Source organism: Nymphalis io, chromosome 16 (genome assembly GCF_905147045.1).
Source record: "Nymphalis io chromosome 16, ilAglIoxx1.1, whole genome shotgun sequence".
Taxonomy (NCBI): domain Eukaryota; kingdom Metazoa; phylum Arthropoda; class Insecta; order Lepidoptera; family Nymphalidae; genus Nymphalis; species Nymphalis io.
The window spans coordinates 6,528,487-6,550,504 of NC_065903.1; the positions used below are offsets into that span (position 1 = coordinate 6,528,487).

At 31.6% G+C, this 22,018-nt stretch overlaps 2 protein-coding genes across 2 annotated transcripts; both read right to left on the reverse strand.

The window, feature by feature from the left end:
- Positions 1–897: 897 nt before the first annotated feature.
- Positions 898–14,186, reverse strand: LOC126774522 (helicase SRCAP-like). The gene is made up of 7 exons (XM_050496087.1): positions 14,139–14,186; positions 13,769–14,029; positions 7,760–8,788; positions 6,311–6,350; positions 4,321–4,600; positions 1,636–1,672; positions 898–1,527 (listed from the first exon to the last, which is right to left on the reverse strand). The coding sequence occupies exons 1-7, from the start codon at positions 14,148–14,150 to the stop codon at positions 898–900; spliced, it is 2,289 nt and encodes a 762-aa protein (XP_050352044.1). The 5' UTR covers positions 14,151–14,186.
- Positions 7,754–8,888, reverse strand: LOC126774559 (uncharacterized). The gene is made up of 2 exons (XM_050496130.1): positions 8,877–8,888; positions 7,754–8,788 (listed from the first exon to the last, which is right to left on the reverse strand). Exons 1-2 carry the CDS (start codon positions 8,886–8,888, stop codon positions 7,754–7,756), a joined length of 1,047 nt encoding a protein of 348 aa, XP_050352087.1.
- Positions 14,187–22,018: the final 7,832 nt, after the last annotated feature.

Here is a 22,018-nt window from a genome sequence, read left to right on the forward strand (position 1 = left end):
TGGACGCTACTTTGAAAACATGTAACAAGAAAGAGATCTTTTCCAGGCAAAATTCATTAATGATTTAATACAAACATACAGATTTTTTTACTTTTACGCTATACAAATATAATTACTTAAGTATTTTTTGTTTATATTGTTTGTAAATTAATAAAATGTGACAAAATATAACTTCAATTATAACAATATAGCAAAATATAAGAATTTAGTGTATATTATATAAATCTTATACTTAGTCTGAATTAATTTCCTTCTTGGGAATCAAAACTGAAGTATCTTAAAAAGTATTTTTTTTTTTTAATATAAAGCCGACTATTATCAAAAAAAAGGCCTTGTCTTGCGTTGAATTCGAAAAGAAACACAAAATAAAAAATAAATTATTTACAAATAAATAATTTCATTTACTCTATGATAGTCTTTAGTTCCTATTATATTGTTTTAGTTACATATTATTGTACTAAAATACATATCATTTCACTTATAATAATAATAATAATAATAATAATAATCTTTATTTGAAAATACAAGCATTACAGTATTTACACCAAGTCGCTTATATCTACACTAATTACTAAACATTTTTTAATTATTCATACTAATTTAACATAACATACAACTACAAGGATAAATAAAATAAAATTTAGTAAAACAAAAATAGAATTAAATCAAATATCATTTCACTTAATCGTCTTTTTAAAAGATGCAATAACATCATAATTTAATTGTAAGTTGGAAAGTAATTGTAAAGAGCAGAATGCGGGCGATAAAATATAAAAAGTTTAGTTTCACATATTTTATTATGACAAGTACAAAATGACTTAGAATACTAAAACAACAACAAAATACTTCTAAAAATAAAGCAATAACAATATCTTAAAACTATATATCAGACTAGAGTCATTTCCATGCCAGATGTTTTTCTAATGGAGCTGGGTGTAAGTGTGCGGGAACTGGATAAGCTTTTGTAAAAGCTAATGGCGCTTGAGCGAAAATTGGAGCTGGTGCCTGTAATACCGTTGGAGCTACGGGCCTCACAATAGGTGAGAAAGGTACTGATGGAAACGCTGGTAAAACTCTGGGATATATTGGAGCTGCTGGTAAAGCGGGAACAGGAGCAAATCTAGGGTATGCGGGATAAATAGGGGCCGGAGCAACTGCTGGCGCAGGTGCCAATACTGGTGCTGGTACAGGAGCAGGATATAATGGCGCTCTAAAAATCGGTGCAGGAGCTGGGAATACAGGAGCTGGAGCTCGGAATACGGGTGTAGGTGCAGGGAATGCATGAGCTGTTGCTGGATATAAAGGAGCTGGTGCAGGAAGTATAGGTGCTGGAGCTGGTAAAATTGGTGCAGGAACTGCTGGAGCAATGGCTCGGACTACTGGAGCAACTGCATGTATTGAGCGAACTCCATGTGGGAAACTATAAAATGGAGCATAACGCACTATTGGTATTGATTTTATCGCCGGTATGAAGTGTCCAAGACCGCTAGCTTCACAGGTAGCTATAACAGCAATAGCGGAAACGACCTGAAAAAAAAACAAACATTTAGGTATTTTCATAAATAAAAAAATCATTTCATTCAATCAAATTCAATCATAATTTTTAAAATATATTGATTATAATTTTATACTTACTAATCTGAGGAAAGACATATTTTTGGATGCGTGACGACTTGATTAGTCGAAGGGATATGTAGAAGTATATTAATGTATGTGTCACAGGTCGTTATATACATCATACTGTTGCAAGCATTACGTCTATATTGGTCGCTATCGGTTTCACTTTTCATCGTCAGGACATGCGCATGCTCAATTAGGTGTCAATGCAGACATTATCGATAACCGAATATATCAGCCACTTGACCATCAAAGGTTTTCTTATGTAACTAAACGATATTACATTATTTTGTAATCGCGATACCATAAAAATGCACAAATGAGTCCTTAGGACAAATCTACCAATGTAAATATCAATATGTGTAGGTATATATTATAATATTTTTTCTGACAGTTTAGTTCTTTGACTGTGTGTTGATATATGTTATACTAGCTACCTGTCGCAACTTCGTACGAGTAAAATGAAGATTTTATCCCTTGTTATTTTTTAAACATTGAGTTACAACACAAATACATGCCGGACCGATTCACCCTTACCATATTAATGCATCGTCTAACACGCTCCACGTATTTTTTATCGCGTTAATATCTAAATTATACGTTTGTGTCTTTTAAAGTGTATTACATTTGTCGTGATTTATTTACCTTACTTTTTAAAAATAAAAATGTTTACTATGCTGTTACTGATATTTCAGACATTAGACATGCTAGAAACCTACAATTCACTCATAAGATTTTTTGTGCATCTTTTATAAAAATCAAATCAATCAATCAAATACGCCTAAGCTGACTTTTTTTTAGCTACGTTGGCCTATTACGCTGTATAAAAAAATACAACATATTAGCTATGCTATGTAGTCGATGTTCGTTCTGAAACTATAAACTAAAATCATAAATGAAAGTTTGGAAAAAGACAAATAAATATTAAATTACCACAATATTAGCATGAAGCATGATTAACTTTAGAAAAAAATATTTAATTACAATAGATACTAGTTTTTTAAAGAAGCGACGATATCGTGTAACTTATTTTTAGTCAATTAATTTCCTTTATTCCGATTTAAGAAAAACTTTTACAAAATATTTTGAAACCTTGTATTAAAGTATATACCACTACAATACATATTTTACAAGGTCGAAACGTTATCGATCATCTCGTTCGTGTATTATACTAACGTGATATAGTTAAAATCAAATATAACTCTTACCGTTATTCCCAAATGCGGATTGGCCTACATTTAAATTTTTTAACATTTCTAATATTTAGATCAGGGACATACGCCACTAAATATCGAGCAAAGTACACAGAATTGCCATGTTGGTGTTGAATTTCTAATGAAGCTCGTGCGTGTGTAGGTTAAACTTTGTATTCATCAAATACCTTGTTATAAGTCATTCAAGGAACACTAACGGATGGATTTGCTTTAAATAAAGCAAAAGTTCCCTTATCTTTTAAAATAGGTGACATTTATGTGTAACATTCATTAAGCATACTAATATAAGTAGTAAGTGGGAAGATTTGTTTTTTTTTCGAATTAACGGTAGAATTACGTTGGCATTTTTTAAGGTAATTTTAATGAGAATTTTTTTTATCTTCCCGGTGCTTTCATTAACCTAAGATATTATTAGAAATGTGTTAAAAATTCCAATTGAATGTATCTGTCTTCGGACTAATAATAGTGTTTTGTGAATCAAAATAATGAACATGATACTTTGTAGTCAATCTATCCATATATTCTATATCCAGTCAGACAATTTCTCAAGAACCTTTTTCGTAAAAACAAGGTTAGTCATCTATATTAAATCATCGTATACTATATATAGACTATGGCTAACAATCTTTGAGAATCAAGTGCCAAGCTCAAGGAAACAAATAAAATAAAATGTATATTAAAACTATTAAAACATAATAATATGGATAATAAGTTCACAATTTTTCGGTAGTAGCCGCCTAGATTTGTTATAAACTTATACGTATTTATCTATATTATCATATCCTATTAATCAAAGCTAAGCGATGTTTCCTATTGTCTCTTAATAATTATAAAAACATAAGAAAATGTGTCGATATATGACACACACATGATATACACAATATACACAATTACGCTTCTAAGTACGCAGTGCTATGTTTCTAAAAATCGTAACATAAATTATAAAAATATCTTACTTTATACTGATTTATTTATATAATATGCGTATTTTCGTCGAGTTTACTCAAATTCAAATGAAGCTTTGATATACCTACATTAATATCGTAGGCATAAATAAACTGAAACAAGTTGTGTTATTTCTTTTGTTTATTGGCTTCTGTAAGTAACGAAATATAATATCGTACTGGTCTTTATAATATCCAAGGACTTTTGGGCTTCCTTGGAACTGTAAACATGAGAAATAAGAACGTCTTATGTAAATATATTTATGTAATATATTTTTTAATTTTCAAATGATTATTTTAGTTGATTTTTTAATTTATTAATGAAAAACGTATTATTTTTTTAGATCTCATAATTTAAGCGTTTATTATATTAATTTTAGTTTTTATGTATTTCGTTCTCGTTTTTTTTTAAATAGTAACAATTAACATTTATCTTAACGTATTTTTGAGTTACTTTTTATGAAAAATAAATAATACAAAATAATATAATTATTATTTTTTAATACAATGTCAATTCATATTTTTGTAATGGCAACATTTTTCACTTAAGGGCAATCAAAGGCGCAGAAGCTGCGTAGTATGGTGATGCAGCTGCTACATAAGGCGCTGCAGGAGCTACAATTCTGGCTGCGGGTGCGTAGTATGGAGCAGCATATGCGTATGGAGAAGCAACCACAGGGGCAGAGGCGACTAATGGAGCAGCAAACCCATTGTAATTTCTTGAGATATATTGAGAACTAGAGGCGGTGACGATAGGTGCAGGCGCAGCAACCAGAGGAGCTGGAGCCACTAGAGCAGCTGGAGCCAGGCTAGGCTTGGCAACGGCTACAGCGATGGTGGCAAGGAAAATGATCTGAAAAAATAATGACATTTTAATTTTATTTAATAATGTAAAATATTGAATTTGTATAGATATAGATGAAGCACAATGTAGACTATATGTTTTCCAAAAATCGTTTCTTACCTTTCCGAACATGTTGCTTGTTTATTTTTTGTTGTTGTGTTGATTGAAAGATCTCAATGTGATGTATAAAGTTTGGTGATAGGACATACCTTTTATACAAAGAAAATAAGATTCACCTTGTAAGTTTCGTCATTAGTATTGCACGGGTTTAAATCGACGCTCAGCAAGCATTCGGGACGCGTGCTTGTCGTGTTCGATTACAAAACCATTGCTGGATTGACTGATAACGAATAAATGGAGTTACGCGCAGTTTGAATGTCAGGTGCATACGATGCTACGCTTTTGTACAGGTATCGCTTACAAGTCATAAAGTATTGTCTCCATGTCACTAATAAATTTACTCATGTTGTTAGCGTCAATATTGCGTTGCCTTATATTATTGCGCTTTGGTAATTTGTAAATAAAACAATTATTCTAATACAATAATAAAAATTGACTTATATATTTTTAACTTATTACTATACTGTAGAACTTATGAAAAAAAATTAGGAACATAAAAAATGACATCATAAAAGTTTACAAAAATACTAAAAAGAAAGACTACTATGCAATTATTATAAAAAATATACTTGGATAATAAGCAAGAGTTGTAGCAATTCAAAAATGCAAGCATCAGGTTGTATTTTAGTCGATAAATCTATAAATTGTAGCAATTCAAAAAAAAATATTGTTTTTTTAATTGTGATTATGAATGTTTAAATATATTGTTGACGCTGCTTGAATATGTAAAAAAGAATATATTTGACATAGAAAATTGTGTAAGCTGGAATGTACCTTTTTAACATAATAATATTATATACTACACTCAGATATATACATCCAAAAATTGGGTGTCACTCTAGTTGAAGTAAAAAATATATTTTTTATTTGAGAAAGAAAGTAAGTGAAGTTTTTTTTTAATTAAAAATCATCCGTGCTTTCAAAAAGAGGAATAGTGATAGGTAGGTATTTTGGACTCATTTTTGCATAATGCAAATTTATAATGAAGTTGTTATTATATCAAATTTAATAGTATATTGCAATTATATCTTTTAATACATTTATTTGTTGTTGTATATATATAAAAAAGCCTCTATGTTTTAGTAATGCTTGCATGTTTTTTGTTTTAGCTTATTGGGAGTGTTCTAAAATTGTATTAACTTTTATTGTTGAAGTAATTTTATCTTTTCTTACCTTTTACTGTACTGAATGTAACGTTTGTGTTGGCAGCATATGTACAAGGCGTAGACTGAAAAGCAGCCTAGCTGAGACTACGGCCTTTTCACCAAATTATCAAATATCTTACTGTTAACTCTTTTTTATTCAACTTCTTACAAGGAAAAAAATTCAACTCCGATGCGGCTGTCCAAACTGCCTTCAATGAGTTTATTGATTCTCGCCCCCATGGTTTTTTTAGTAAAGGGATCAATGAACTACCTATGAGATGGCAAAAGTGCATATAATATATATACAACGGTACATACTTTGATTAATTAAAAATATTTTACAAAAAAAAAAAAAAAACTTTATATTTCTACCGTACAAAATGCCAATTTCATATGTAAGGACCTAATATATATATATTATTTTACTAGATATTACTAAACTATAACAAACTATAATAATTATATTTATTTTAATATAGAAAATACATATAGAAAATTAATTTTCAGTGTGTGTAGACTTTACAGATGTGTTGTCCGCGCCTTTGTTGTATCTTCCAATTGGTATATAGTTTGATAATTTATTAGCCTACATGTTTTCATTTCTAGGCAGCATCACAAAAGAGTGATGATGATAATCTCTATCAAGGATCCCAATTTCAAGATAATAATCCAAAATCTACTTTGATTTTCTATTCCTCGGTTTCCCAGCCGCGTCGTCACTGTCGTCGCTTTTCTGTAACTTTACACATCGTAATTTTTTCATACCAGGTAACAAGCTTACAATATTACAACTAGGCTTATAACAGCGCTTGCGATAAAAGCAGGTCACCGGCAACGTTGAATCAATTTATCTAAAAAAAAGTGGCTGTCATGAGTTGCCCAGTAGAAGTGAAACATTGAAATTGATGATTGACTTAAGAACATAGTTTCGTAAATAAAATAAATATAATTTTGTAATTCTCTTAAAGAAAAAACATTGAAACGCATACCGGACGTTAGCCACTTTTTTATTTTATTTATTGTATGTCTAGCGAAGAATAATTGTTAAGCGTCTAAAAATTATATGGTTTAAATTTTATATTATGTTTCTTCAATACAAGGAGAGCACTACATAATATACAAATCTCAGCATTAATAAATTTTTCATATCAGCCGAAAGATGTCCACAGCTGGACAAAGCCTCCCTCAAGGATTTCCACGTTGGCCGATCTTGCGCTGCTCGCATCCAACGGCTTCCCGCGACTCGTTCTACTTCGTCTTCCGGTTCGTGGTCGCCACTCGAGAACCTTTCTGCCCCAGCGGCCGTCGGTTCTGCGAGCAATGATTCGCGCAACTAATAAATTTTTAATAAAACTTAAATTTACTAACTGTCTATGATTACATACTTATATATAGAAAATTATTAGTCAAATATAAATTAGCTAACATAACTAAATAAGAAAAGTTTTACATTAACTGTGTTATGAATATGATGTTATGACATTCAATGATAATAGAAATATATGTTGTTATGTAAGCGATATCAATCATCCACCTTTTTTATATGCAATATTTTTATTACAAAAAAAAAACCATTCTTATTATTTATAATAATGATGAGAAAACGGATCCCTATAGGGATTATTATTTAATAAAAAAAAATAATTGAATAAATAGGGCTTTTTTAAGAAGTGAATTGGCTATGTGAATTCTTTTAAACTATAATATTTACACCGTTTTACTTCTAAATTATTTACTATATAGGCTGAAGGAATAAAACCAAAAATATAAAAAAATATAAATATATTTTATTTACAGTGTCCATTTTAACAAGTGTATATTTTGACTATATTTTTACCTACTATATAAAAAACTCACTAAATACTATATTTATACCCTGGGTGGTTTAGTAAGAGGCACATTCAGAGGACGAAATGTAGTAGGTTCAGTATCTCGTGATCGTGATCTTATATTTTGAGGGTACCTTTTCACCACTTTTTTAACCAACTTTGGTGGTCCATACGTAGCAAATCCTGTCGGAATTGTAACTGTTCTTACTCGTAAAGGCGACGTGACAGGTCTGATTATTATTCTTGTCTTTGGTATGAATGTATGAATATGCGGAACGACTTTAAGCGCTTGATTTTGATGGTGATGGTGGTGATGTTGGTGGTGATGATGGTGATGTAGATCAAGCGGTGGTGGAGCAATATACGCTAGTGGCACAGGCACCACTTCTACATTGGTTTTGACCTTTTGAGGTCTCAGATTCGTTAACGGTCTCGACGCAGGTGCTGGTGCCAAATATTGTTTGAAATTCACATTCTGGTTCGAAGGTAAAGCCTGCGCAAAACTATTGTCTATATTTGATGGTACCGGTGTTGTAGCTTCTTTCTCTCTTTCGGTTGTTGTTACTTGGGTTGAAGTTGTTCTTGTTGTCGTTGACTCTCTGTTGATTTTAGAATTGTCTGACGGCTGTGTCGGAGCTTGTGGTGATTGTGGTATAAATCCGAATGAGGGTGGTAATCCAAATGGATAAGGTGGCAGAAGAATAGTTGCAACGGGAGCTGCAGCATGAGCAGTTGCAACAGCGATAGCCACATTTGGATCCAAAGGAGCACTTTGTGATGGTGGTGGATTAGTTGGATTAATCGAAGGTGTGTTTCTGGACGCATCTACAATAACCGGTCGAGCAGGAGGGAGAGGTAGAACTGGTATAATAGGCTGTGGCGCTGGTGCTACTGGAATAGCTGGCGCTGGTGCTACAGGAATAAAGGGTTGTAATGGTGCTGCGAAAAGGCGATTAAATGTTCTTTCAAAATATTGTGAACTTGCAGCTGTAACTACCGGCGCTCCACCAGCTGGAGCAACCGGATGAAATCCAGAGCTTTTTACTATACCGCATGTTATCGATAATAATATAACCTAAAACAAAAAAAAAATACATTTTTACAATTGTATAACAAACACAATAATTGTTATGCGTTAAATAAATATAAGTTATGAATTATACCGTCACAAGCATGATGGAGCGTCTCCAACGAGACAATTATTGAATTGAAATGCGGGCCATAGAAAATGGGGTGTAGGCTTTTATATAGGTGTAACAAATTTTGCATCGTGGTGTGGCAATGTAGCCCGTGTAGCGGAATACCTAATGTTGCAATGGGTAAGGACATGAGCCTTGATGGCTACAAAAATCGTATTGAAATTACGACGTAAGAATAATAATAACTAGATGTGGACAATGCGAAAGTACCAGTTATTGTCACTAATTCATGTATATATTCAATAAATAGTATTCCGTTCTTGTTGATTAAGCATACTTCAATTTACAAAGTGAAATTTTCAAATTGATTCAAAACATACTAAAATATTTTATTTCTATTCATGACAAGGAACACACGAGAACATAAAACTGTAGAATTAAAAAGTTTTATTAATAGGTACAAATTCAACTTATATAGTTTTAAAAAAGATATCTTTGAAGTATATTTAGTAAATCTATTTTTGAATAAAATAAATTTTAATATTTTTCTCTAAGCCCCTAAAATGATATAAAAAATTATATATACCTATTTCTCTGCACCTACAATGCTTCTTCATTGTAAGTTAATGGACAAATGATATCCTCATGATTTTATCCAATTGTCTTATCGTTCTTGTGTGATAGAACGAGTACTGAATAACAAAACGGCTAAGATTTATAATAAGATTAGTCCGACGCTTGCGAGATGATTAATAATAATAATTGTAGAAACAATAAATAAAACGATTAAAAAATATATTAAAAATAAAAAAGCATTATACAACATTCGATAGTACCATATTACACTTTTTAATAAAAAAATGATAATGTAAATTCAATTAAGAGGCACGTGGAATATGAATTTACAAAGTCAATCGCCGCCTTGAAGTTTTAATTAATATTTTCTTCTTTTCACAGTTTGCAATTTAAATAGTGTAGGCGCTATTATCGAACATAATTTCAACACGTGGAAGTTACACTTACAAAGCGCAAGTTGCATCATATTATATAAATTAAATAATAGCAGGAATAATATAAATATTCTTTATTTTTTTTAATCATAATATGATTAAAAAAAGGATTAATGAGTATAAATTCAAACTTTTATGTAAAGACACTTTATTTTTTTATTTTATAGCATATTAAAAATAACATATATTTCTACAAAAAAAACTTTGATACCCTACAGGCACAATTAATCTAAGATTAAGAATTTATATTTTCTATAATACCAATGAAAGGCTTATAAATTCAATAATTTTGTTATGAAAATATTAACAATAACTACTAATATTTTCGTCTCTTATATTAGGATATCTTTAAATACGCAGCTCAAATGATACAGTGCTAGTGGCATTCTTTGTAAAATACTGGTAAATATCAATTTTTACTAACGACCTGCTTAAATGGGACACCAGTTATATCAATAGACCTTTTTAATTTCGTAAGATCTGTTTTGTGAGTAAAAATAAACATTATTTTTTTATTACCTTAGCTGTTTAAAAAGATTCGTTTTATAAAGTTACAAACCATCTTTAAGTCTATAAAGAAAAGCAATTGCTAATAACTCTGATATTACTACGTTTTTTTCATAAGGCGCAATTTTAGGATAGAAGACGATTACCTGAAACTTATTTAAAGAAAACAGAAATAAAGCTTTTAAGATTCGTTAATAATAATTGAAAATTGCATTCATATAATAACAAAGATATTATACATTAATACTAGCTGACCCGTGCCCACTTCGTTGAGCGGTAAACATTTTTCGTTGTGATCGATTGGCCGAATATTAATAAAATTGTCTCGCGTATTTGATATTTTAAATTATATCTTAAACTAAGCAACCAAAAAACAAATTGTAAAAACGAATTTTATGTAAATAAAATTTCCATGGTAATACAATTTATTTTTAAATAAATTGACGTGTTATGGAAAACACCGTCTAATAGAAATATCACTCAATAGATAACAAACACGGTAGCTTTTCCACACCTATGTCGTATTCTCTTTAACCATTGGTCCAAATTATATGCAGTAAAATGGAAAATTCTTTTGTTTTAAACACTTGAGGCGATAAGCTTACTGATTTTGATAAGTATTCATAATTGTTGATAATATGACCAATAAACATGACCTAACGATTTAAATTATTTTTTTTTATATAAAAAACTACTTGTTCGGCCAATCGATCACAAGTAAAAACGTTTACTGCCCAACGAAGTGAGCTTGGGTCAGATAGTATGACCAATAAACATGACCTAACCATTTAAATTAATTTTTTTTAATATAAAAAAACAACTTTTTGTGACTTAAATATAAAAATTTGACATATGCTGTCGCTGTCGCTTTTTTGTAGGCATTATCAAGCTCTACAACTTTTCTCTAGAACCCAATCATATATTTCTCATCGTTAAGGCAGCTTTCATAAGAAACGTTTTTGTTCGACCGTTTTTTCCCCGACTTACTTTGCAAATCCCACTACAAAAGTCTTCATTTTTCGGGTTAATATATAGTCTATGACACTCACAAATGATGTTTTTTTTTTTTTTATAGAATAGGAAGGCGGACGAGCATATGGGCCACCTGATGGTAAGTGGTCACCAACGCTCTTAGACATTGGCATTGTAAGAAATGTCAACCATCGCTTATAGCCAATGCGCCACCAACCTTGGGAACTAAGATTTTATGTCCCTTGTGCCTGTAATTACACTGGCTCACTCACCCTTCAAACCGGAACACAACAATATCAAGTATTGCTGTTTTGCGGTAGAATATCTGATGAGTGGGTGGTACCTACCCAGACGAGCTTGCACAAAGCTCTACCACCAGTATGTGGCTTTCTATTAGTAAAATAATTTTTAAAATCGGGTAAGTAGATCCAGAGATTACCCCTACAACCTCAAAAACTTTACCTCTTTTTAATATTAGTATAGATTAAAATTTAAAACTATATAATGTATTAAAAAACTATCAAAGAGATGAAGAAGAAAGAAGAAACCACATCAAACGCGCGTGTTGTAAGTGAAAAATATAGCTTAGTCACCTCTAAGCTATTCAGGCTTGTCTTTTTTGTCGTACTAAATCCGGCTGTTTAGTCTCTTGCTATAGATTTTAAGGAATGCTTATTGACTGGTGCTGGAATAGTGTGGTGACCGTAACATAGATAAGCTTGATATTATTTAGCCAAACCCGCAACAAGTTCATTCATATGTTATAATTGTTGTAATCATCAGGATGTGATGGTATCATTCAAAAGGGCTACGCATGGCAATTTGCACACAAATGGCTGTTTTTATTATTTATTAAAAGGAGATCACCCAGCCGCCATAAATTTTTGGGCTAATTTTAAAAGTGCCGGCCAACTAAAATAAACTTATTAATATAATATACCATAACAAAATAAACACTTTTTAAGATCACACTAAAGTTGTAAGTCAAGTCTAAAAGATAATGTTCAAACTTTTTTATGACTGACTTCACGTTTCATTATTAAAAATATACAGGTTTTAACGGCTAAATAATTATTAGAAATTAGAAAAATATAATTACTAAAAATATACATACTCTTAAATTCAAGAGAGTTCATAAAAAATCAAGCCGATTAAAGATTAATTGATATTTCTTATAGGATATGAATGTGTTAATACAATTTTGGGGCTTTTTTAGGCAGCGATACAATAATCGATAGATGGGTGAGAATTGAGAGTAAATTGTTAAGACATGTCACGTTTAGGTTCATTTCGTTACAAGATACGACGTAAATAGAACAAGAAAAAAACCTATTTTAATAAGTTTCACTTTTATCACGTGTACGATCAACACGCGCAATTTTTTTAACTTTCATCGTTCGCCATTTATATAAGAAAATTATATGACTACAGAACTTAGGGTTTTGTGTTATATCATGTTTTAAATTTCTTGGTTAAGTAAAAATACGTCTTAGTTTTTACACGAAGTGACGTTTAAATAAATAGAATAGGTTTATTTTACTATTGTTGAGTTTAAACAATATAAAAAAACGTTCCTCTTGAGTATTATTTAGTTATCTTTTTTTATCGCTGTAAAAACGCGTTACGCGTTTCCCCCACGGGAACAGTGGGGGGGTATGTGGGGCTCGCCGGTGTCCAAGGCGAATGCGCGCCGAACATCGGAATACCCACTAAAAAACCAGCGGTACCCTTTCCATCTCAACGAGGAGCGCCACGGGATCGCTTTCCCATGCTACCGTGACGCTCTGACGGCCGGCTCGCCTCTATTCTCTAGGGAGGGTTTCCAGGGTACTGTGAACCCCTAATTATTTAGGTACCTGATCAATATGTAAATTGACGATTATGTACATCACTGTGTTTTATGTTCCGATATTATTTTGAATACTTATAATGGACAATACGAAAAAAAACATATTGTCTTTTTGCTGCTCTTACAACAAAATTATAATCTAGTTATGGTTTTCCGGCTAGCTGTCAAATAAATTTATCCAATAGTAATCTTGGTAGTCATGACGTCTGTCGAATAAACATCAGGGCTTCCCGCATAGCTTCCGACACATAGTGTCATTTGTCACACAAAAATTATATTATTATATATTTATTATGACAATCCCTGGAGTAATAATACCTTATTAGAATAAATTTTAAAAACATCTAAATATGCCAAACCGTGTTCGAGTAATCGGTTACTATAAGTAAAAAAAAAATAAAAATATTTTTAATTTTCTAAATTCAATTATAAATCAATCGTTAAATATTAAGAATCGAATAATTCAATCTTTGGTAAGTGAATTAATAAAAACCATTTTATGCAGTAGACCATTATTTTATTTTATAATATCACAACATCGGGGCAAAATTTGGATAAAACATTTAATAGGCAACGACCGCTGGGGCAGCGACGTAAGGAGAAGCGGCGGCTACATAAGGAGAAGCTGCAGCTACATAAGGAGAAGCTGCAGCTACATAAGGAGACGCAGCGACGTATGCAGCCGGAGCGGCGTAGTATGCCGCTAAACCGTTGTTGATGCGGTGGTAGTATTGAGAACTGGTCGCAGTCACTACAGGTGCTGGAGCGGCGATGATTGGGGCGCTGACTAGTGATGGCTTGGCGGCAACAATGGCGACCAGCGCAGAGACGAGGACGATCTGTCAAAATTATAATACAATATTATTAAATTACCTATTTGTAACATAAATTTGTCTCTTTATATTTGAGAATTTTAAAAATGCATGTTAATAAATGGCCTATACTTACAATTTTCATCATTGTGAGTTGGTTTGTGTCTTTTTGATGCTACTGCAAGAAGATAAGTGATGCTCATTGCCTACTTCAGTGGGCGTTTTATAGTAGGCAGTAGAGACATGGCGCAACACGTACCAAACGGAGTAACGTCTCTGGCATTGGACCACGCGTGAGCTGAATCAAACTGAAGACTCATTTCGCCACTGAGAGGGATAAATCAAACTTTTTCTTTTACGCTCGTAATATATTATACTGAATTTATATTTATCGATAAATGTGTTCTTGTATTAATTCCTTTATAGATGAATAGCTATTGAAAGTAACGGTATTTTTCAACAATAAATATTATGTACAATTGTAATATTATTTAAATGTTTTCTAGAAATATTTTATTTTAAATGAAATTTCTTTGATCGCGATATAAAGAGTTGAATAGTTCAAGGTCAATTGTAAGTGTTCCGTTTTTATTTGCAACGTTTGAATTTCGCCACAAAAAGTTTTCACTGCTGTCATTTATATAAAATTATATACCGATATATGTATACATATGTGTAGGTGTGTACATATAGTAAAAGAACACAGGAGAGCAAAGGACTCCTCTCCCACTTAAGAAGAATTTGAATTGTTTTCCACCATAGTAGTACTACATGTGTCATAATATCTTCCAACACTTGATAAACTAGTAATGCTGGCCTGGATTTGAACCCGCGACAGTCGGCTTAGATTCACGTTTCACGTAACCACCCCGTGGTTACGTGAAACGTGAATCCTTTATTGGTCTTAATATTCAATTGAAAGCAGGGTTTGGTTTCGATTGTATTTTAAAGATGAATATTAAGAACAAAATAAATATATCCAACAATACTCTCGTATTGTATACTCGTATCGCGCATACAAAGACATGCATTTATTCATTAAATATTCCGAACATCCAATTCCTTAAAACTGTAAATTTAAATATATCCGTAGTGAAAGCAAGCTCGTCCTAAAGTAACTTTACAAATAAATAAAAACTTAAGAACTTAAATTTCAGAAACAACTGATTATATTGACCTCGTAAATTATACTTCGATTGTATATAGCACGGATAGAATAAGGATCTAGATAAAAAAATTATATTGAAAGACAAATATTTGTCACAATATTAATTTGGCGTTGCTCACCAAAGTTTCACCACCGTCAGATGAAAAGCTTAGACATAGAGGACAAACATACAATGAAACATAAATTTTTATTTATTGAGATATATAAAAATATAGAAATACTTTTACCCAAGTACATGAGTAGCATGAGAGTTAAAGGCAAATGCAGTTGTCTTTTTGATTTTATTAATTAAAAATTTGAATTGTATTATATTATCTGTGGTGGTTGATGGCAGAGCTTTGAACAATCCCGTCTGGGTAGGTACCACTTACTGATCAGATATTCTACCACAACACCGCTATACTTAAATTTGTTGTAAGCCAGTTTAATTACAGGCAGAAGGGTCTCCCAAGTTGGTGGCGCATTGGCAATATATGTATTGGTTAGTATTACTTACAGTGCCAATGATTATGTGCGGTGGTGACCACTTACTATCACGTGACTCATTTGCTAGTCCGCCTACTTAAAAAAAATATGTCCTATTCTTAATATCTTCTATATCTAACATTATAAACCAGCCAGATGTAGGTAGGTAGATAATATAATTCTGCAGATATTGTTAAATCAATAATTATTAATATATCAATATAAGTATATAAATATTTAATAAAAACCGTGGACGATAAACCGTGGAAGATAATAGCCGAGATGGCCTAGTGGTTAGAACGCGTTTATCTTAACCGATGATCGTGGATTCAAGCCCGGGCATGTACCACTGAATTTTCATGTGCTTAATTTGAGTTTACAATTCATCTCGTGCTTGAAGGTGAAGGAAAACATCGTGAAGAAACCTGCATGTGTCTAATTTCATTGAAATTATGCCACATGTGTATTCTGCCAACCCGCATTGGAGCAGCGTGGTGGAATAAGCTCCAAACCTTCTCCTCAAAAGAGAGAGGAGACCTTAGCCCAGCAGTGGGACATTAACAGCCTATTAGTGTGTGGACGATAAATAATAATTTAATTACATTTATGCTACGGAGTTTCTTAGCGGTTCTGATTAGTAGAATGTACATACCGAACTACTGATAACTTTATATTTAATTCTATTTTGAAGCATGACGATTCATACGAGCCTTATTGAATAAAGAAAATTTAGAGTATGCAGTTAATTTATTTAAAATTTATGCGCACTTTTTTATCTGTCGCGTATTTGTGTTTCACTTGAACATTCATAATCACAGTTTTTGTTTCTTTACTTATAAAAATATGCAAAGATTTAGAGTTGATTGATTTGATTTGGTTTTATATATGAAATTAATATCATGAACAGGTGTTTATGTAATAGATAGGGAGGTGTTGTCGATGTCTGCGGTGGACAATACGTTGTCACACGACTATTTAGCCCCGAATCTTGTTATGCAATAACAACATACATTGCATTGTATGTAATGTTGTATGTTTAATAATAATCCGGTCGGTACTGAGACGAGTTCAGAATGTTGCTATACAAAATAATTATTTTTAGTTTCTTATCATTTAATTATGTAAAAATGAAATGTGTTATAATATTTTGAAGTTACCATTATTTTTTTTATTTTAATTGTTTTTTGTTTTGTTTGTATTTGTTAATTTATTAAGAAGTAATTTATGAACCGTTACACACTAGAGTGTACACTTAAAACTAAATTAGTTTTAAAAAGTTGAAAAAGTTTAAGTTAGTTTTAAAACCGTTATACAGTTATTGCTGTATTAACACGGTTTAATATTTATCAAAGAATTGCTGTTTGGCGGTAGAGTAATACCCAGTGAAGCTATTTAAATGGTGTACCATTTTGATGTAAAATCAAAACAATAGTTTAATAAGTACATTAGAATTATTTTTTAACAACTAAACCAGTGTGAGGTGTTTTTAACACAACAATACGTAATATGGCTTTACTCAGATTCAGTTTAATTTTGTACCTTAATTAATAAATTGTAATTAATATTTGAACATATCGATTGTTTGTAGGTTCCAAGTTCCACGCGACTTACAATTCAATTAAGATTATTATTGGACAGAATATGCGAAACTAATTAATAAGTATATTACTTTTAATAAAGCCGATATTTATACGATACAGGCCGTATTAGAAAAAAGAATTTCATTTGGAGAATACTAAAGTTTGAACAAAAGAAAGAAAAAACAAATCAATTTTTTGAATAATAAAATAAACTAAACAATATTGATCTGTAAGTAAGTAGGTCTAGTATAGACAAATAGTTTCACTTTTTTTTAAAACTATTTTTTGTATTATGTCTATGTCATTTTACATTTATAATAATAGTAATTTTATTGTCATAATATAGAAAAGCAGTATTTTTTATACATACATTGAATTCATTCTCTTTTTTCTATATACTATATAGAATTCGCCAACTAACAATAATATTATGTTTTGACACAATTTTACTTTGACGAGTACTGAGTAAGGGTTCCTCTCAAGGACTAAGTTATACAACATTGATTTAAAATTGCAATAAATTGTTGTGTTCCGGTTTGAAGGGTGAGTGAGCCAGTACAATTACAGGCATAAGGGATATAGCATCTTAGTTCACAACGTTGGTGGCACATTGGCGATGTAAGCGATAACATTTCTTACAATGCTAATGACTATGGGGGTTGGTAACCACTTACCATCAGATGGCACATATTCTCGTCGGCCTAACTATTCTATAAAAAAAAACTATCATCAATCATATAAGTCAATATATTTAGCGTTTTTTATTGAATAGGTAGTATTTAATAAATATAAAAGCTATGTAAAAATTTCAACTATATGAGGAAGGTAGCTAGTCGAATATACATATAAAAAGTTGAATATATATGTGAAAGTCATACAAATAGAACTTATTTTACAACGAACCAAAAAAAGACAGTCAGTAGTGCGTGCGATTCTTTAAGACCTCACTGCGTTACTCACCCGTAAAATGTTGACAACCGACTTATAGTGATATACTATTATGATGCACATATTCTTGAAATCTATCATTATTTTGTACAGTGTCGACAAATTCTGACGTTTGACGACCGTTTGGAGTGAGTTTCGAGTTTGTTCTTACAGAATGGCTATTCTGCTATATGCTACTGACTTTGAAACATAATTGTTTCAAAAGTTCGTCTTTAAAATCTACAATTTATAGTTCAATTCGCTACTATAATATTTCTGTATAAATTATTATAGTATAATATGCTGGTATAGCGCTATTGAAATTATATTCATACAGAAATTCATTATATTTGTATTACGTAATTAGGCTAAATATAAACTGAATCGTCAGAGCTACTGACTATGTATTTTCAAGTAGTAAAAAGTAATCTTGTAACTTTTCACGGCTGGCATTAATTAATGCTTCTGTTTAAGAAATGCGAGTTATTTCACGTGACGAACGACACGTGTTGGTTACGACGCGACGTCTTGTGATGTCAGGGGTATTGACAAAATAACGAAATCGAACGTAGCACGCTTCAAATATAGGAATACGTATTCACGAACATGCGTATAAGGTTGAACTTTCGACACGCTGTCGACCGTTTTGCAAATCTTGAATAGCAAATTAAGATTTTAAGAATATCGCAAGAATATCTATGCTTAATTGTAAATAGAATCATGATATGTGTTAGTGATTTTAGAATATAGACATAAATAGCTATGGTACCGTGCAGACACATGCAGCTTGTTTTTGACGATGTTTTCTTTCGCTTAATCTAAGCAAAAGCATTGCTTGGCCAGAATTAAACCTGTAAACTTCAGTTAATATCTGCGTGACTGCGATCCACTGTGACATCTAGTTTTTCTTTAATATTGAAAATGAAATTAAAATATTCAAATTATATTTTTATATGTATTTTATATATGGTGTAAGTCACCAACGCATTCGGCGTTAAACAATTAAACGTCGACTCTGCGATTCTATCAGACAAACTGAGCCAATAAGTACGAATGTTGAATAGCAAACCAGGCAATAGTAATATTGTTGTATTTCTTTGTGGGTGGATGTGCGTACATTTTGGCATTTTGACGCATTCGGCGTTACACCTAGCGCCTTATTAGCTATTTTAGAATCGCGTATGAGAGCACATTTACGCGTGAATGAGAAACAAAGTGACAGGTCAGCTTTAAAATACTACCAGCATTTAGTACTATTTAGTACCTTTGTTTAAATATTCAGTACCTAAAACAGTAACAAAAAAAATTTAAAACAGACAGGTAACTCTGACATCAAGATAACTGGCCATTTATAATTTCCGCACAAAGGCTCTGTATTGTGCAATTGTTTTCACACAATCATTTAGTATCTATTTCTTACCTAAAACTAAACTATTTTTATTAGATCATAGATGTACAAACCGCTCTTACCTCGGAGGTTTGTAATAATAATAATAAAGTGAATGCGCGGTAAGAGCGCGCTACACGTCCACGCTTGCAGCGAACATGCAATGAAAGGCAGAATGATACATTTCATGTTACGTTTCACCAGTCTATATACACCTTTATACTTTTTGATTTCGCTGATGCTAATTTTTTTTGAGTTAGTGATCTAAATCTCATAAAATCACACTTTAAACATCGTCGTTAGCGCCAAGTAGAATTTTTGTTCTAGAAATGTGTATACATGCGTGTGTTATTGCGTGTGTGTTTTCACAAAACAAATGAACAATATTATAACGGAAAATGATTTTATGAAATATCACGGAAATGTGATAGAAAAAATAAGTTATAAAAATATAAATATACCTAGACTATCCATTACGTTTAGCCTAGATGAATATCTGAAACGTAATTTTATAAAGTATACGCAATCATCGAGTTAATGCAAACAAAGCGGCAAGCAAGAAATAGTAATTTATATACAATTAAAAAGTGTTGATTACGCCTTTTCACCTTTTTTTTATAGTATAGGTAGGCAGATGAGCATATGGGCCACCTGATGGTAAGTGGTCACCAATGCCCATAGACATTGGCATTGTAAGAAATGTTAACGATCGCTTACATCTCCAATGCGCCACCACCTTGAGAACTGAGTAACTAATTACACTGACTCACCCACCCTTCAAACTGGAACACAACAATACCAAGTACTGCTGTTTTCCTGTAGAATATCTGATGAATGGGTGGTACCTGCCCGGACATGCTGGCACAAAGCCCTTCTAGCAGTAAAAGGTATACATTTATGTCCTTTAGAATGTCTTATTTAATCTAGTGTGACGTCACATAGCCTACAACCAGAAAGTGATCACTACGTTACACAGGTAGGCATTTAAATTCAGAATAAACAGGTTTCTTCTAGGCAAGCGTGCTACACCCTAGAACTTGTCGATGCTTTAGGCAGGCAATTCAACGGTCACCCGGTCTATATGAGTTAAAAAAAGAACATATATAATCTGCTGAAATCATAATCCTCTTTGATTCGCTGTGATACAGATTTTCCTTTAGCAACTGAAGTTTATTATGATTATTGCACACTTTTATAACTTCTAGTTAAAAATCAATATTATTTTAACAATATTTATAGAACCAAAGCTCATGCTCAAGCTTGCATTCTAATTATATAAAGTCAAATACCTACTCCACATGCTTATGAGACGTATAAGTATAAGTTAATTAAATTATCAAACGTTTAAGTATAAGCTAATTAAAATATCGGAGGCCTCAAAAGAACGCGACAGGCTCGAAACGAAAACGTGAAAGTATATACAATCAATTTAATATTACAATTAATAAAGAACGAGAATTTGACGATCACGTTTCATTAAAGACCAAGTAATTTCGTTTTTTCTTTTGCTTTAAATGTCTTGTAACAGCCATCGTTTTTATATGTATAGTTAGGACTTGACCAAATTTAAGCGACAATAGCGTAATGGTATATGGGCCGCCTAGCGATGTAAAAGTCGCAGGTTCGATCTTGACCTCCTATTTTATTATCGTCATAACTCCTAACAGCTATATGCTTAATTGGTAAATCAAGGAATATTAGAAAAAAATCATTAAATTGAAATAATTTAAATTAAAATTTTAAGGATTTTTTTTTTTTTTTTAAATATTATAGTATTATATATACGTACATGTTATGCTAATTATGATAATGTCTTTCGTACAGTATAGCCAACTATATAACAAACTAAATTTGATAATAATCGAGTATGTGCGCAAACACAGGATTCTCATTCTCATCCTGCATTCTCTATGAAAGTGAAGTGAAGTAATAGCCTGTAAATTTCCTACGGCTGGGCTAAGGCCTCCCCTAAGCAATTTCAAAAAAAATTGTACAGTAGGTTTTTGCCGTGTCCCTCAACTTTGTTTAATTATTTTTTCATGATAAATGACGTCTAGCAGAATATATTGAATTAAGTGAAAAAAAGATATTTTTAAAATTATATATTAATTCTCGATTTGTTGTTACTTTATTTACCAAATATAATTTTTACAAAGATTTTAATATATTTAAGACCATCGAATTTAACCGTTCCACTACCCGACTCGTGTCAGATTATCTTGATAATTCCAATAATTTCATGTATGTGAATGGTTTAGTATATATAATTTGAATTCTTAAAAGTTTGATTTAAAAGGTAAAGGTATCAAAAACATATGTATTTTTTTTTATTTATGTTCTATTTAAAATAAATCTAAAATAAAACCGAAATTTGAGCTAACCGGAACATTCCGTATTGTGACCGCTATTTTTTGCAAAAAATCTTCTAAACATGGAACAATTCGCCACGAAATGGCAGCACTATATATCATTCTTCATCGAGAGAATTT

What these genes read in the sequence shown, in the direction of transcription:
- LOC126774522 (XM_050496087.1), bottom strand. An exon ending in CTTACGTCGCTGCCCCAGCG is followed by an intron (nt 8,789 to 13,768) that starts GTCGTTGCCTAT and finishes TTTTTGTTTTAG; the next exon opens with GTTATATTATTATCGATAAC. An exon ending in CTCTTACTAAACCACCCAGG is followed by an intron (nt 6,351 to 7,759) that starts GTATAAATATAG and finishes TATATTAAAATA; the next exon opens with AATATAATTATTATAGTTTG.